Genomic DNA, 18,629 nt, shown 5'->3' with positions numbered 1-18,629 from the left:
GCAGGAGACTAAGGGACGCTAGCTGTAAACCACAAGCCTGTTTATATAAAATACAAATGAATAAATACAAACAGAAATAGCATACAGATACAACTGTAACATTTCGGGATCTTATCATAAGTGAAAAAAAGGTGAAGCTGTGCTAAAGGTAGAAGTTATTTCTACAAATGCGCCAACTCACTAACTAACATATAGGACATTGTCATAGTAAACTGATACAAAAAGTGCATTCCTATGGTGGTAAAAACAGTATAATTGTGATCAGAGTAACTGACAGCTTCTTATTAGAAATATTTCAAATTGTTCCTTTTACAACCAGCATTGGTGGCTTCTTTTAGCTAGAACATGATGTACAGCTGACTCCAGACTGCACTGTCCACTGTTAACTCCTTTCTGTGAACTGCAAGTGCTGGGGTATGAATACTGTATTTATTGGCGTATAACACACACTTTTTCCCCTGAAAATTGGGGGCAAATCACGGGTGCGTGTACCTCGTGGGAGAAGGAGGGGGACGAGCGCCGCCTTCATCACCGAACCTTCATCACCGAACCTTCATCACCGAACCTTCATCACCGAGCCGTCATCTCCTGTTTACTCAGCACTGACGTCACACACACAGTCCCGCCTCCGCCCCCAGCATTAAACCAGTGTTCTGTCAATTACAGGAGCTGGTTCAATGCCGATGGCGGAGGCGGGACTGTGTATGTGACTGCCGACTGAGAGCCGAGTACACAGGAGATGACGGCTTGGTGATTCCAGGCTGCAGAGGTGAGGCTGCAGATGGGCATCAGGCTGCATTGATGGGAGATTGGCTGCAGATAGGCACAGATCAGGCTGCAAATGGGCGCATATCAGGCTGCAGATGGGCACAGCTCAGACTGCAATTGGGCACAGATCAGGCTTCAATTAGGCGCATATCAGGCTGCAAATGGACGCATATCAGGCTGCAGATGGGCACAGATCAGGCTGCAAAGGAGCACAGATCAGGATGCAAATGGGCACAAATCAGGCTGCAGATGGGCACAGATCAGGCTGCAATTGGGCACAGATCAGGCTGCAGATGGGCACAGATCAGGCTGCAATTAAGCACAGATCAGGCTTCAATTAGGCGCATATCAGGCTGCAAATGGACGCATATCAGGCTGCAGATGGGCACAGCTCAGGCTGCAGATGGGCACAGATCAGGCTGCAGATGGGCACAGATCAGGCTGCAGATGGGCACAGATCAGGCTGCATTGAGGCTGCAGATGGGCACTAATCAGGCTGCATTGATGAGCACAGATCAGGCTGCATTGAGGCTGCAGATGGGCACTAATCAGGCTGCATTGATGGGCACTGACCATCATTTTTCTTCAAAGTGATTTAAAAAAAAAAATTCCCTCCTAAATTAAAGGTGCATGTTATACGCCGATAAATATGGTAGTTTACTGAGGAATGTTTAATTTATTGTGTTCAATGTGTTAAACTTAGAAGCATAGAAGATTTAATACTACTTTAATGCCACAACAAAGATATCCAGTCAAATACGCAGATCTTTGTCAAGGAAACAGCTGATCATGCAGGAGGAAAATCCTCATAAATCCACACCGTATTAATTGATATTAACTAAATGACTGACCACTATACTTTCCTGGCAGGAGCAGGTCTAAGCTCAAATTAAAAATGTGTATAACATGCCCGGGGCACAAAGCAGTGGAGACATTACATCACATTTTCCCAAGCAGAGATGCTTTCCTTTATTCTATCAGATATCCACAGAAACCTTTCTAGGGAGCCCCGAACCTCAGGAGAGACACTTAACACTGTTAAGCCTCCATTCTCTGTGCATTTGCTGGCCTAGCTCTCTCCACCAGCAGGACACACAGGGGGATACCATGTCTAGAGGAGTGTGCCTGGCTTCTTTTAGCTCTGTAGTAGAGATTATATATTCTGAGCAACACTCTTCACAGACAGTTCTTGGAGCAGATCCTTCGAAAATCATCATTTGCAGTCTGACTCACCGCAAAATCCCCAGCTTCTTAAAATACTGTTAAGCCTAAAATACAACAACTGCTAGCAGTCACGTCTCAGGCATATGTGTAAAAGTTCCAGGAGCTCATCAGAGCTGAAGATTCTGGAAATAAAGTTGTGGAATGAGAATCCCTGAAGAAAATGGACAATTACTTGCATGCAAAAAATCATTTAACCTCACCCATTCAGTAAATAAACAGACCCCCCCCCCCTTGCAATGCTATGGCCAATTACTACCTCTATTTACATTGCCGATAAGACAGGCTAGCCCCAATCCAGCCTCACTGTCAGCTTTCTATGTTATTTCTTTTGGAATGCAATATAAATCCTTATTTAAGCCCTAAAGAAAGAGGAGTCCCTTTCCCCCGAAACATGTTGGCTGTGTCTGACATTTTTACCAAATAAACCAAGGTGAGAAATTGTATTTGGCGCTCCTAACCACACATATCAAAGTTTCCCATCTCTAAAGTGGTTTGACTGTCGTAAATCAGATTGGCAGTAGCCTAGGCCACCAAATGGGTACCCACTCTGACCACAAACTAAACTCCAAAGAGAAAAGCACCCCTTAATGCCAGTTCACACTAGATGCGGTTCGAATTCACAGCGAATTTGCTGCAAATCCGCACTGCATCTAAATAGCAACATGTTAATGCAAACTGATTAGGGAGTGTATGTTAAGGTAACGACTCCCCGCAATCAGTTTGCAAAACGCAGCGTGATTTGCAGAATCGGATCGCATGGGTGTGATCAGGGCCGCCATCAGGGGGGTACAGGCATTACACCTGTAAGGGGCCCGGAGGTCCCCAGGGGCCCGGATGGCAACCCCCTTTAAAAAAAAAAAAAAAAAAACGCGGGGTCAAGTAAAATTTAAATAAAACACGCCCCCAACATCCCCATTTGAATTACACGGGCTTACGCCGCCACACATACGTTACGCCGCCGTAACTATGGGCGAAAGTTCTTTCTGAATACAGAACTTGCGCCCAAAGTTACAGCGGCATTAAGTATCGGCATGTTTAAGTATATCTCAGTTTGAGAATACACTTAAACCATACGACGGGCTTAGATTTGGAGTTACGTCGGCGTATCTGCTGATACGCCGGCGTAATCCTTTGAGAATCTGGCCCATTATCTAAATCAAGTTGTTATGGGTAGAGTTCCACTTTAAATAGCTCTTTACAGTCTAAAATCAAAGCAAAAATAACACCTATGCATAAAGATTACATCATTAACCATAAACATTTATGCACGTCTCTTAGCAGTTAATTTTATTTGAGGCTGGAAAAGAAAATAATAAGTGGCACAATAGCTTTTTCATACAAAGTCAAACCACACCAGTAGCAGCTTCTGTGTTTCCAACTGGAATGATGATAGAATGCAGACAGCTTAGGCTGTCACTTTTGCAAGACAAAGTGACAGCGTCTCCAAAAAGGGCATCCCTCGACCCCTCACAATCACCTTACTTGTCCTTCCTTGCAGCTCCTTGCTGTTTCGCAGCCAGCGAAAATACCCAGCATTACCATATACAGATGAGCATGTGACCTGACCCCTGTGATGATTGCCAGGCCTAACAGCCATTTGCTTGCCCCAAGCCCTGTCACATGCCCAGAAGAGTGGTGTCAACACTGCCCTGGCTTGCCAACAAAGCCAATTTCAGCTAAGATGAGTTACTAGAAGTCAACAGATGCCCTTTCCAGACATACCCTCACCTATCCATGCATGGGCAAAGTGACAGCGTCTCTTTAAAGTAAACCTGACCTAGCCTAAAAAAATTCTGAGCTAACTGTAGTGAGGAAATAAAAGCACTTTATTAGATTTATATACATTTTTCTCATTTGGACCCCCATGGGTCTTTACAGGGCCATATATAGGGCCTAAACTTCTGCCCAAGTCCTAGTATAGTATGAGAAGGCTAGAAAATGTGTCAGCTTTTGTGTCCTGGTGGAGATCTTGTCCTGTCCCCCACAGGAAGTGAAAAGAAATCCCCACAATTGGGCCACAGGAAGCAAGGGTTATATGCTTGTTTATTCCAGGGCCGCAGCGATAAAGTGTAAAACATACCTTACACCTTGCGCTGGCAGGCCTCGTCCATCTAGCTGTCTCTTGCTGCTCTCCACTGCAGTCACATGCTTGCCTCCTCCATATACAATGCATGGTTAATAGCCCTGCACTGTACATGATGGACAGTCCACAACCCAGAGCATTTAACAGAGAAAAACATGCCATACCAAGGGATAGGGTGGGTATAACAGCTTATCCTTGCACCCCTAGACTAAACGGGCATTTAACCCTTGCAGTACGGGGGGGCCAATGCAAAGGTAAATTTTGTCTAATTCCTGAGGTTCGACTTAAAAGTGATAGTTAACACTTATGCCATATACACGACCAGTTTTCCCGTCTGGAAAACTCCCGTGACAGCTTTTGGCCAGGAAAAGTGGCCGTGTGTATGCTCCATGGCAGTTTTCCCGACAGGAAAAATGAGAACATGTTTCCTTTTTTCCCCGCCGGGATCCTGGTGGTTCTTAACCCGGCAGTTTTCCTATGGAGAAAGCCTGTATGGGAGCACACACACGGCTGTGTTTTCCGGCCAAAGCTCTCATGGCAGTTTTCCTGCCAGGAAAACCGGTCGTGTGTAGGGGGAAAAGGCTGATGAGCCGGTTCTCGGCTTTCCCCTCGGGTTTCCCAGTGGTAAAAAGTCAGCCGGAAAACCCGATCGTGTGCATTAGTTTAAACTTGTACCTACAGGTAAGCTTATAATAAGCCTTACCCATAGATACCATGAATTCCTTTGAAACTTGGCCATTTTGAAGATATATGCATTGGCTGCAGCCGATGACATCACCCACACAAGTGCGGTAGCTTTGCATTAATGGCACACTCAATGTGCCCTGACAGCAGAGAGCACCATGCTGCAATGGCCCGGCCATTCAAACGGCCAGAAAACCTGAACCTGGAAGGAAAACCAGGCAAACATGGAAGCACCAGGAGTGGTGACAGCTCTATGCTGGAGGGCTCCAGTTCTAAGGTAAGTCTGTTATAATGTGCTAGCATACAGTGCATACAAGCACATTATGGAATATTTGTTGTAAAAAAGGAACGTTTACTACTGTTTTAAATGCATTATGATTTCCTAATTCTGAGAAACAGAAAGACTGGGAAATTCTGCCATTGCTACATCTTTGATTGTTTGGCCCATCTTACTCATCAGTGATCGTGAATATTTTTTTTTTTTTTTTGAGAACTATAAAAAAAAATCACACCCAAAGATTAAAGAATACATTTTGTGTTATGTGTTCACTCGGCCTATCTTTCCTCCAAGATCTCACCACTGTTGTAGACAAAGCGTAATTATATATCTAGTGTTACAATATGTCATTGTGGGAACAGAGAGCTCAAAGATATTCTATAGTAATGTACAGCCCACCCTTCCCCAGAGGAAGAGGAGACTTAAACACCCTCCGTTCTTTCTGTCGACTCTGGTGGGATTCAGACTGTAGATTTCACTTATCAGAGGTTTATTTTTACACCACATCTGCACCGTTGTAAGGTCACATAATTTGGCAGCAATCCCAGTAGTTAGAAATTAATTTTTTCCTTTTTAATACAAACTGCTATCCCCCCCCAAGGAATTAGATCAACAGCCTTATCTGTATTTGACAGCTTCCTAAACCCCCAGAAAGAAATGCTTTCTTGTGCGAGGGTCTCTATAGTTCAAGACCACAATGCCTTGCAACAATGTATTGTCAAGTACACTGACTGTCATCCCGCAGGTCTCTCTTTTTAAATTGACACAGTGTAATCAAGTTTTTGCAAAACTGTAACAATATGCAATTGCCTACACATTCCAGCAGAAATCCTAAACCCTGAAACCACCCCACAGAATACACTAATGCCCCGTACACACGATCGGAATTTCCAATGGACTTTTTCCATCGGATTTTCCGATCGTGTGTAGCCCCATCTGAGTTTTTTCATCGGAAATTCAGATGAATTCCAACGGACTTTAGATATAGAACAGGTTCTATATTTTTCTGATGGAATTCCGTCGGAATTCCGATGTGATTTGGCAGGGCAAAAGCCTGATCGTGTGTAAGCGGCATTACATTGTTTTTTTTCTCAATCCAATAGAAATTACTTATGTTTCCCTTCATTATTTTTAAATAAATACTCTTGTTCAATATTTTTCTGATGGAATTCCGTCGGAATTCCGATGTGATTTGACCGGGCAAAAGCCTAATCGTGTGTAAGCGGCATTACGTTTTTTTTCCCTCAATCCAATAGAAATTACTTATGTTTCCCTTCATTATTTTTTAAATAAATACTCTCGTTCAACCAACAGCTATTAATATATGCTCACTAGGTATGTTTTCAATGTGAATTCATATAATTTTCATTTAAATATTTCATCTCCATGATGTGAAAGGCTATGAAACAGTGCCATTTCAGACTCCGCAAGTCCTGCTGGCATCAATCTAGGTTAGACTTTTGATGAGACTTGCCCAAGCAGAAAAGTGGTAAGCAGCATAGACTGAAGTAATCAAATATGCATAAAATGAAATGATGCCCATATGGTGTTATTAGCATTTAAAGGTAAATAAAGGCCATCCATAAATAATGCACACTTTGGTTTTTACATGCAAGATAATTATTACAGTAAGTTTGGTAGCCTGAGAGGAAGCACTAGGAGGAAATAGGACTCCATAAATTATTCAATAGATAAGTCACAAGTTCCTAAAAAATTACTTCATTGTTTTGTAGACAACCCATACCAGTATTGTTTCTAGGGTGTATTTTCTTTTTATGTTATACAAAAAAATTGATTGCCAACAGACACAAGATAAACCTGAACCTGACAATTTTGTTAGCTATTGTCTATTGACATCTTCAGATACCTTCAGCCACCTTGGGTGAGAGAAAACAACATTGGCAGAAAAAACAAACTTATGCCCCGTACACACGATCGGACCTTTGTCTGACGAAATTCACATCGGAATTCCAACGGAATTCCATCGGAGGAAAAGAGAACGTGTTCTCTATGTAATCTCTGATGGAATTCATCGGAATTTCCGATGGAATTTCTCCGATGGGGCATAGAGACGGTCGGAATTTCCGATGGAAAAAGTCTGTCTGATCGTGTGTACGAGGCCTGAGATGTACATGACACCAACCTTATCTATAGAAAATGGCACATTCCCCATAGATAAGCTTGGTATCAACTGTATCTAAGCTTGTCTTCTTATGTTGAAGACATAAGAAGACACTTTGTCACAAGGAGAACATGCAAACTCCAGGCAGGTAGTGCCATGATTGGGATTCAAACCAGCGATCCCGGGACTGCTAGGCAGAAGTGTTAGCCACTTAGCCACTGTACCCAGTTAGTTCATGTTTTTAAAAATCCTTGCTTCTAAGAAAAGACCATTTCTAAACATTGTTTATATCATTTCTCGAATAAATTGTTTTAAAACTGAATTTGATTACATCAGGGGAAAATAAAAGAACCTGAGTAGCAATACTGATAGCTTAACGTAGTCATTGAGAAACACTGCGTTAACCTTCAAGTGTAACACCTGAGCCACTAAGTGATTTAATGGGTATTATCCGTAGGGCACAATTAAAATTAATTCTTTCTGATGCAATCCACTAGTGAATTATAGTGTCTATTAGACCACCGGTGGCCACATTATTATTTTTTAACTCCCACTTTTCCAAAACAAGTATCTTTATCTCGAGCGACAGCTAGCCTCTATGGTTTAGTATCCTATTTCTGCACAGATGGTATATGCATTTAACCCTGTGTCTTTACTGATAATGTAACATACAAAAGAAGATCAAAGACGTATGTGGTATGAGTCTGATAACACGGGTATCAACAAAACAAAGACACTGTCAGACTCTTAAATGACAAGGCCCTATAAAAAGTGGTATAGTTTCCACTGTCTAACTATTGTCTCCTATTAAACACATGGTTTCAGAAGTATATAAACACTAATTCTAACCCAAATATTTCTCAGATTTCATACATTCTTGGATAGATCAATAGGTGGAAAAACCTAGGAGGCATTATTTTCTTTGTGAACTAGGGGCCTTGTTTTGAGGCCTATATCGCATTCTATGGCTATTGCTTATACTGTAATATTGTCTGTTAGGTACAAATTCTTTGATCACTTTTGTCATTATTTGTAGTACCTTCTTATATCCTTTAGGTGTCCTTGTTTCCACAAACAAATATAACAAGGATAAAAACCACGCAAAGGACATTTTTTTTTCGAAAACTCACACTAAAGCTTGTAGACACTAAAAGATAAAAAAAAAAACACATGGGTTTTACATGTTGCCTGAATCCAAATGAGTTGGATTTGCCTGTGCATTACAGCTTGGAGTCTACTTTATGGGCAGCATAGTGGATTAGTGATTAGCACGTCTTACAGCAATGGGGTTCTTGGTTTGAATCCTGGACAAGACACTATATGCATGGAGCTTACATGTTCTGTTCGCCATGTACTTGCTTGACTTTCCTTCTACACTTCAGAGACACGACTATTGTCTAAATTGGCTCTAGCGTGCATGGGTCTAAAAATCCAACTGCAGACCCTGGTATGCATGTTAAGCATGGAGCCACCGAAAAGTAGGGTTAAGCCACGTACACACGATTGGGCTTTTACCCAACCAAAAGCTCATCGGAATTCCGACGAATTCCATCGGAGTGAAATAAAACATGTTCTATATTTAAACTCTGATGGAATTCATCTGGATTTTGCAATGGAATTTCTCCGATGGGTCATACACACAGTTGGAATTTCCTATGGAAAAAGTCCGTCTGTCTTTTTTCATCGGAAATTCCGATCGTGTGTACGCCGCATTAGAAGAGCACCAAGAATAGCATCATGGTCATGGTAGTAAGGATTAGGAGGCTACTTTTGAAATGTCACAATTGATACCTTGCCATCTTTTCGTGGGAATTATCGTTTGCAGAAACTGGCCATTTTATAAGGGTTCGCTACTAAGTTTTGGCCAAGCTGGAAAATAAATAAAGAAAACTATTTGTAGAAAGAGTCGTCAATTTGGAAAGGCTTGATGTCTCTTTATAGATCTTTCCAGATCATTTCAAAACAGGCAACATCTCTTTCAATGCAAGTGTTGTTGTTTTTTTTCAGTTTTGCAGTATTTTTTGAGTCTTCGTTGTCTTTTGCCAATTGGCTTTTTTATATTATTTTTTTTTTTTACAGTAGTAAAAATGTTGGTAACAAAATGGCCACTTTGTATTTAAATCAAGAGCAACTAATTCACTGGTATCTGCCCCAGCACACATTTTTTTTTTCAATGAGCCCCATTACAATGAAAATGGTGGACGCTTAGTGGTACGATGACTTTATCAGCCCAGGCATATTGTCACCATTTGCCCTTTCCTTAATCACCATATGATTTGAAAGTGCAGCTCAAGTAATAACCATCCATATACGTTAGACTTGACATTCAGCGTGTATGGCCAACTCTATAAAAGAGCGTAACACCTTTGCCCCAGCAACAAACAATCTTTTTGTGCATGCATGGTCTAACAGAAGCTATTTTTACTTACAGTCATAATTTTTTATTCTTCGTAAGAAAACATTTGGTATATAGATGTGGTATAACATTAGGCTGAAGACTTATTTACTTCCTCGCTTCAAGTAGAACAAATTACACCAGCTAACCAGACTGCAGTTACTATGTACGCATTTGCAACCAACAATGTACATGACCATAAAACAACTCCAATTTCTGATATGTTTCAGCGCCATATAACTATGCTACACAGTATATACTATATAACTATGGAATTGTAAGTACATCTACTTCCATGCCTGTACAAAACGCAGCATACTTAAGGTCAACAGGGATCAACCTGAATGTGAAATCTGTCTAACAGCATAAACTCAACCAACATGTGTAGAGTGTTTTCTAAGGGCATGAATCACCTATCAATGTGTGAGCATACGGCTTCAATCCGAAGGCTACATCAGTGCCACCACAATATGGTTTCCTTCAGGAACACATTGTGATTGATGGGATGTGACGGGTGCATGCACATAACAGTACGATTTGCCTGACAATTTGAAGCCAGGTGGGGAGGACTGTTCATTGTGGTTCTAGTGACCACCTGCTGTAGATCATCAAGAACAAGGTCAGGGAGTCGGGACATGCTTTCCATTCTGATACTGTAGAACCAAAAGCTGGCATGCTGCCTTTTCACCTAGCTGTGCATTTCTATCACAATCTACTGACCATCTATTTTCCTCTTCTGTCTTTCTACAACTACAAACGTATTTTCTAAGAAACTGGTTTCTTTCGATGAGATACAACTATGCAAAGTTCCCCTTTATTGGTGCGAGTGCCGCCTTTATCAGGCCCTCAATCTCATTAAACACACATATGAACTATTACTCATCATTATAAATGAGAACACGACCACAAGCATTATTTTTCTGCAGCTTGATAGGCTGTTTGACAAAAATACTACTGCCAAAACGCCTACAGATATTATGTTTGTAGAGCTCCACAACCAAAGGCAAGCTATATGTACTTGTGTCTCCAGATTGCACTCTACTAGTTTTTAGCTGTGCGGCTACCAAGAACCTTTTTTGTGCCTCTACTGAATTCAGTTTGTACTTCTATTTCTTCTCTACAACATCCTGGAATATTTGGAACACTTGTTAATATTATAACAGGTCGCTCAGAGTACATTTTTCTAGCTTGGATTCAGAAATATTTTATTGTATATAAAAAAATCCTGTTGGCTTAGCATTCATATTGTGTACTGCAATAAGCTTACAAGCATTTTTCCCCCTCTTAGCTCTCTACGGTAGTTTTAGCATAATGTGTAGCTGGCTACAGCCAAGTCTTCCACCCTACAGATCTTCCATGCACTACTAGGTTGAAAGCCTAGGTGGCACTGTGACTTCAAGAACTAAGGATCAGATTTTCTTGCTGGAGTCCTAAGTCCATTTTGGAGGTTCGAGATAGCAAAAAAAATTGCTTTTTCTTCAAGTTACTTGACAAAAATGTAATGGTATGAGCATCCATATTTACATTCATACTGTAATGCAAGCAACAGGTCATGCATATTAAATTGGTAATATTTAATATATTATTATATATTATTATATAATACCAGGCATTCTGTTTTTGGAACCAAGTCTATGGAAAATGTGTTAACAATTACAAAACAAGAGCGGAATGAATCTGATATACATATATATATATATATATATATATATATATAGATAGATAGATAGATAGATAGATAGATAGATAGATATATATATATATATATATATATATAATTTACTGTATGGATTTTCATGTAGATGACAGTTTCCCCGATTAGACCCCCCCATATTTTCCCCATATTTAGAAAGCACATTTGAGTTTTATAACTAGGCCTTGTTTCCCAAGCATTGCCACTCTGCGGAATCATGAACCAGGGCTCAATAAGCACCTTACCAGTCAAACAGCAATAAACATGTTATGATTCTACTGATCCTTGCAAGTATCGCTCACAATATTTTTTCAGAAGATTGGATAAACATTAGCAGGGGGACTGATTGCATCTGCAAAAAGAATTGAACTATGCGCTAATACAATCCATATGTTTGCTGCTGCTTTAAAGTACAGGGAACTGACAAACCCAAATGTTTTTTCCCGAAACAGCAACAGATGTTAGCAGCAGCGCGGCATTAAAACTAAATGCAAAGTGGCTAATGTAGCAAAAGTGTAGCAAGAAGAATGCTTTTTGTTGCCAATAGCAACCAATCAGGATGCTTTTATTTAATCTTTGGATTGCAGAAAATGATAGTCAGAAGCTGATGGCTTGCTACAAGGATCAAAAATGGGCTTGTTAGCACACTTTTCATACATGAGCCCCATAAGGTTTTTGATGCTGCAATCAACGTCAATCTACAGTTTAAAGCCAACGGGATCCTTTAGATTGTAAGCTCTTATGAGCATCTCACTCATAACTCTTGTACTGAATTGTATTTTGACTGTACCATCTGCCTTTATGTATAAAATGCTGCACAACCTGTTGGCACCATTTAGATCCTGAATAATAATAATAATAATAATAATAAGTATTAATATTACTGTAAATATGAGTTAATTACAGAATCTTTTGAAGCGGTCAGCCAGTGTTTTTTGAGCTCATGGTTGTTTGTTAGGCTGGCCATATATTACACAATTTTCCTTTGGATTCTACAAGACCATATAATGGGGTCCAACCTAAACACCTTGCCTTATCTAAAGCTGGCCATACATTATACAATTTCCCATTATATTTACGAAGACCATATAATGAGGTCCAACCTAAACACCTTACTCTATATAAAGCTGGCCATACAATATACAATTTCCTTTAGATTTACCAAGACTATATAATGAGGTCCAACCTAAACACCTTACCCTGTCTAAAGCTGGCATACATACAATGTTCCTTTAGATTTACCAAGACCATATAATAAGGTCCAAACTAAACACCGTGCCTTATCTAAAGCTGGCCATACATTATACAATTTTCCTTTAGATTTACCAAGACTGTATAATAAGGTCCAACCTGAACACCGTGCCTTATCTAAAGCTGGCCATACATTATACAATTTTCCTTTAGATTTACCAAGACTATACAATGAGGTCCAACCTAAACACCGTGCCTTATCTAAAGCTGGCCATACAATATACAATTTTCCTTTAGATTTACCAAGACTATATAATGAGGTCCAACCTAAACACTGTGCCTTATCTAAAGCTGGCATACATACAATTTTCCATTAGATTTACCAAGACCATATAATAAGGTCCAACCTAAACACCTTAGCCTATCTAAAGCTGGCCATACATTATACAATTTTCCTTTAGATTTACCAAAACTATATAATGAGGTCCAAACTAAACACTTTAGCCTATCTAAAGCTGGCCATACATTATACAATTTTTCTTTAGAGTTACCAAGACCATATAATGAGGTCAAACCCAAACACTTTACCCTATCTAAAGCTGGCCATACATTATACATATATTAGATTTACCTTCAACTATATAGTGCCAGAACCTGCCTGATTGCATACAAATTGAAAGTGTTTAAGTTTGACCTCATATTATATGGTTTTGGTAAATCTAAAGGAAAATTGTACAAGAAAATTGTATAATGTATGGGCAGCCTTAGATAAATTTTTTGGTCGTATGAAAAATGTTTTACATTTCTTTGGAACTGAGGTTTCTCTTGTGCTATTTGGTCATCAGCCCTCCTGTTTTTTTGCAGAAAGGACTTCACTTGAATCTCCCAGAGGGAGTTTACCCCAGATGTCCCCATCCATGACTCTCCAGCAATAAACGGGTTAACCAAGACACAGCTGTCAGCCTTAATGGGAAGAAATAAGTGTGAAAAGAAACCTACTCTGAGTGACACAATAAGAAGAGTCCCCACATGGTAAGGACAGAACATTTCTATTTCTGGAGGCCACATTACAAGACCGATCAGTAAATAGCATAAGGGATGTCCCTTGTGTAATACACTCTTCAGCTTTATGGACCATATAAATGGTCTGACTCTGTACACACACACACTCACATAAGTCAAAAACAAACCGATCAGCATTGACAACATAAAAACTACAGCAAGGCCAAACAAAATAAATAATAATAATAATAAAAAAAAACAACAAAAGCAACAGAAAGCCCAAATAAATAAATAAACTAAATCAACAAAATAAAAAAAAGCAACATAGTAAGATACATGTAAACGAATAGACCACAATAGATACACAAAACACGCCGCAAATAATATAAGATGAATTATATAGATCTACAGCTTCCATCACAGTCAGATTCCATCTGCTATAAAATATTGACAAATGTATGCAGAAGGTTAAGCATCTGGCTCACACATAAATGCCACCCAGTCAGTGGCCATCATTCAGCTAATCAGCTTGCCTGCCACTGAGTTCAGCTGGCCCTATAGCCATATCAGTCCATTTGTCATAGTGGAGGAGGCCGATCGTTGGGGTGAACTGGGTTCAGTAAAGTCCCCGAACGTCAGCCTTTCTTTTGATCAAGCCATGAGCGTGTATGTGACACAATGTATGTCCCTTTTGCTGGGAAAATATTGAATATAGATCGATAAAGTGACAACTGTATAATTTATAGAAAGGAGGGAGAGGGAGCTGGGTAGGATATCAATATTTTATTCTGCAGGAAAATAGTAGGATTAAATATTCAGATTTGCCATCTAAAAAAACAACATCCACAACTAGCCAATTTTCCCTTACTATGTCTTCCATAGATGCCACCAAAGGACTACAAGTCTTCACATGTCCTACCAGTCTATGTGCTGAGACTTGTAGCTCCTCCATAGCTAAAAGAGCCATCATCCCTGGCAGTAAAGCCAATCACATACCGAAATTCAACCCTCTGTGCACTAATTGTTTATTTCATATGCTAAACGTAGCTGTGGGACTCTAGACATAGCTATATGGCTGGAGAACAATTACAATCATGGGATAGCCTGGTTCACAATATTGTAGGTGAAAATGGGGTTATAGCTAAAATCAAGACAATTCATGTCTGAGCTATCACTACCATAGACTAGGTAGCCAGCCTCATAAGCCAGGTAGTCAGCCTCATAAACCAGGTAGCCAGCCTCATAAGCCAGGTAACCAGCCTCATAAGCCAGGTAACCAGCCTCATAAATCAGGCCGCCAGCCTCATAAGCCAGGTAGCCAGCCTCATAAGCCAGGCAGCCAGCCTCATTAGCCAGGTAGCCAGCCTTTGATCAAATAAGAATCTTACATGCCTCTATGATCCAATTATTCCACAACATAATTCACCCAGCTAAAGCAAAATAGGTTGCCTGTCCCTGAAGATGTGGAGAGAGCAGACAAGTCGGGTATTTGTGACTCCGATCACCCCCCCCCCCTCTCCCCCCCCCCTCTTCCCCCCCAGGCATTTTTTTGCTACCCTTTAAAGTTTTTAATCACATGGGGATTGTCAAAGAAGGATGATTGCCAAAGCCACTTAGCTAGCCAGGGATCATAAGATGCCATTGCCTTCTGAAATCCCCTTTCCAACACCGAGATGGATAATCCTCTTTCTGAAATCACAGGGCTCATTCTCTCTTCTGCCAGATCTGCAAATTTGCTGTGTCTTTGCTGAGCCCCTAGCGTTGTGATCAGGGACAGCCTTGGGTGATATGGCACCCTGAGCAGAAATACAGCTCCTCAGCCTGGCACCCTCTATATGCCTAAAGGCAGCATTAAGGGATGATAAGTCAATGCAGTGCCAAAGTTATGTAATGGTACCAGAGCAATGCCATGTTCCCTATATGATGCCATGGTACTTGCTGGGTAATGTGATGTCAAGATAATAGTGTAATGCAAGTTTAGTGATTCCATGTTACTGTCAACCTAAACTTGTGCCAGTACTGGAGAGTTATCCTCTCAGCAGTAAGTTAACCCAATCCACAGGTTTAGTGCTAAGAACTGACACAAGGCTGCCATGTGCCAGTTTTTCTGAGTGAGTGACCCTGGGTGTACCTACACATGGCACCCTCCACTGACCACTATGGAAGAAGCCTCTTCTCCAGGAAGGTCTTCTTACAGACAGGGGTAGGAGAAAAATAAATAAAAGGCATGTCCCCTTTGGGAGTGAAAACTTAGCAATTGTCACTGCTAAATATTTAAAAGTCCACCATAGTGGTCAGTGGGCATGTGAAGGGAAACACAGGGTCACTCTGCAATACTGGCACGTGGCACCCTCCACTGACCACTATGGAAGAAGCCTCTTCTCCAGGAAGGTCTTCTTACAGACAGGGGTAAGAGAAAAATAAAAGGCATGTCTCCTTTGGGAGTGACAACTTAGCAATTGTCACTGCTAAATATTTAAAAGTCCACCATAGTGGTCATGTGTAGGGAAACACAGGGTCACTCGGCAATACTGGCACGTGGCACCCTCCACTGACCACTATGGAAGAAGCCTCTTCTCCAGGAAGGTCTTCTTACAGACAGGGGTAGGAGAAAAATAAATAAAAGGCATGTCCCCTTTGGGAGTGACAACTTAGCAATTGTCACTGCTAAATATTTAAAAGTCCACCATAGTGGTCATGTGTAGGGAAACACAGGGTCACTCAGCAATACTGGCATGTGGCACCCTCCACTGACCACTATGGAAGAAGCCTCTTCTCCAGGAAGGTCTTCTTACAGACAGGGGTAAGAGAAAAATAAATAAAAGGCATGTCCCCTTTGGGAGTGACAACTTAGCAATTGTCACTGCTAAATATTTAAAAGTCCACCATAGTGGTCAGTGGGCATGTGTAGGGAAACACAGGGTAATCCTGGCACGTGGCACCCTCCACTGACCACTATGGGGGACTTTTAAAATAATTAACAGTGGCAACTGCTTGTCTCCCACAGAGTAGGTGCCTTTTATTTATTTTTCTACCCCCCTTTCCTGTAAAACCTTCCTGGAGAAGAGGCTTCTCCCTCCAGGAAGAATTAGATCACCATTATTAATATTTCATTTCGCCCTTACCATACTGTAAAGCAGTGAGAGAGGAGACATGTTGAATCAGTGAGAGGGATGTGAAGGGAAGATCTCATATTGGTTCCTTAATACTGAGAGCCTACTATACATGCAACTAGTGTCCCGTCCCCCCTGCAGGATAAGCCACCAGCAGTGTCCCCACCAGTGGATCCAGGTCCTATAGGCAATGCCAGCTCTGACCAGTGCTTTGTGCCCCAGAGATTGGCTACTATGTATCCTTTGTGTATAGCCATCACTTTATCTCAGCTCCTCATACTGTAACAATACAACACTGTTTAGTTATGCAAATGAATCCACTACCTTTCATTTCCTAATCTCATTTTATGAGCCTATATAAAGCTCCAATTAGGGATTACTGCTCCCATTGATGACCTGGCATGTCCATTCCACATTGTTGCATTCGGTAGTGCCATTGTATTCCGTGCCATGGCCACAATTAAAGGGCTAGCTTCCATACAATGGGGGCTAATCTTATTTACAAGTCAGCAAGACTTGTTACTGAAAAAAAAGAGAAAGGAGTGATTTCCAATTTACAATGTGGATTGAGCCGCAGCTGCAGGGAAGAATAGAGAGATAAGCACCTGAAATAGCGGGCGGCGTGTGATCACAGGTCACAGGAGATCGCATTGTACTGCTATATGTTTTATATATATATATATGGTTATTGGAAGATCTGGTATAGGAGATCTAAGGTGGAGAATCCAGCAGATCTATGTGCTTTTGGGTTGTTCTGATGTCTCAGATCCCTCTTAAAGCTCCTTGTTGGTTTTAGAAGAAGCTAACCCCCGTGCCACCCATGACAGACAGTGTATGGAGGGATGGCATGGCCGGGAGCGCTGATCTAATCTGACTTGCCTGTCCCTCTCTCTGCTGTGTCGCTATCTCTATACTGCAAACACATCAAGAGTTCAAAACCACTTCACAGGGACCTCTGATGGTCTGAGGTTTGCACTGTTTATTTTATCTCAGCCATGCCTATTCATTGCCTGACTTTCTACAGCAGGCACAAGTCTCCCACTATGGCAGCACATTGGTCTGTCACTGATAACAGATCTATCACCCTCCAAATCACCCATCGTGCCCATTCTTCCCTGCAATCCCTCTAATTGGAATTTCAATCAAGTTCCTATTAAATAAAGATGAATGTTCTCCTAGTGGGACTAGTCTGTAGGTAACTCATGGAAGACATGCACTGCTTCAAAACACCACGAGCCTTGGGAAAAAGGGAAAAAGCCTTTGTAGTATTTTTAAAGCTTTGATTTAATCCAGATGTGCCATCCAGAGTGTCTCCATGGCTGAGCCCAGGGAGGGGGGCAGAGGATCTGTCCTGCCTGGAGGGATGGATGGAGGGATGGTGACAACTCCCACAACATCATGCCACATGGGAAGCTTACCTTTTTCACCTGAAACTTCGCATCCAGAAAAGTGCAGACAGATAACTCCAAGCAGAAAAAACAAGATATCCATTGTCAGGCTGAGAACCCAAATCACAGACGTTCAATAATGTGGAATCCGCTTATTAACAAGTCATTGGGCGGCTGTACACTCCTGAGCCCGGCTATTCCTCCAGTCACTTGGTGCAATGTCCCCAATGTCACTTCTCTGTCCCACGGCACATCGGATGGGTGACAATCCTCTATTATCATCGGAGGCAAGAAGTTGTGTGTGGTGTCTGTAGGATCTGAGTGTGGTCGGTGGGTGATCGGTGGGTGATCGGTGAGCCTCTTCCTTGTGTGTGATGTGTGAGCGCTCAGCCTCCTTCCTTGTGTCTGCCTCCCTCCCAACTACTCGGCTCCCTTTTACAGAAAGAGCAGCATGTGCATGTCAGCCCGGGGACTGGGAGAGGAGGAGGAGGAGGAGGAGGAGGAGGGAGCGCTGCCACCATCTACACACAGCCCCGCCCCTTCTACCCTCATTACAGCGCACATCCCAAACACCGCTTATTACAGAAAGCATAGCGAGAGAGACAGGAGGACAGCACTCCTCATCATCATCCTCATTCACAACCCTCATCATTCACATCCCTCATCATCATCATCCACAATCTACACAC

General features: G+C 41.5%; 1 protein-coding gene across 3 annotated transcripts in view; it reads right to left on the bottom strand.

Annotated features, from left to right (window-relative positions):
* Window positions 1-18,408, bottom strand: part of NRP2 (neuropilin 2) — a 181,308-nt gene extending 162,900 nt beyond the window's left edge. The window contains exon 1 of one of the 3 annotated variants that reach the window (XM_040357294.1): window positions 17,971-18,408. In XM_040357294.1, coding sequence (XP_040213228.1) covers window positions 17,971-18,043 — 73 coding nt within the window. In that variant the 5' untranslated portion in view covers window positions 18,044-18,408. The remainder of the gene's footprint in view (window positions 1-17,970) is intronic. The other 2 variants (XM_040357293.1, XM_040357292.1) reach the window with 2 other exon arrangements.
* Between the last annotated feature and the right edge of the window lie 221 nt (window positions 18,409-18,629).

The sequence above is a fragment of the Rana temporaria genome, chromosome 6, assembly GCF_905171775.1.
Source record: "Rana temporaria chromosome 6, aRanTem1.1, whole genome shotgun sequence".
NCBI lineage: Eukaryota > Metazoa > Chordata > Amphibia > Anura > Ranidae > Rana > Rana temporaria.
Note: the sequence above shows the minus strand (reverse complement) of the source record. Positions and strands in the feature narration are given on the sequence as shown.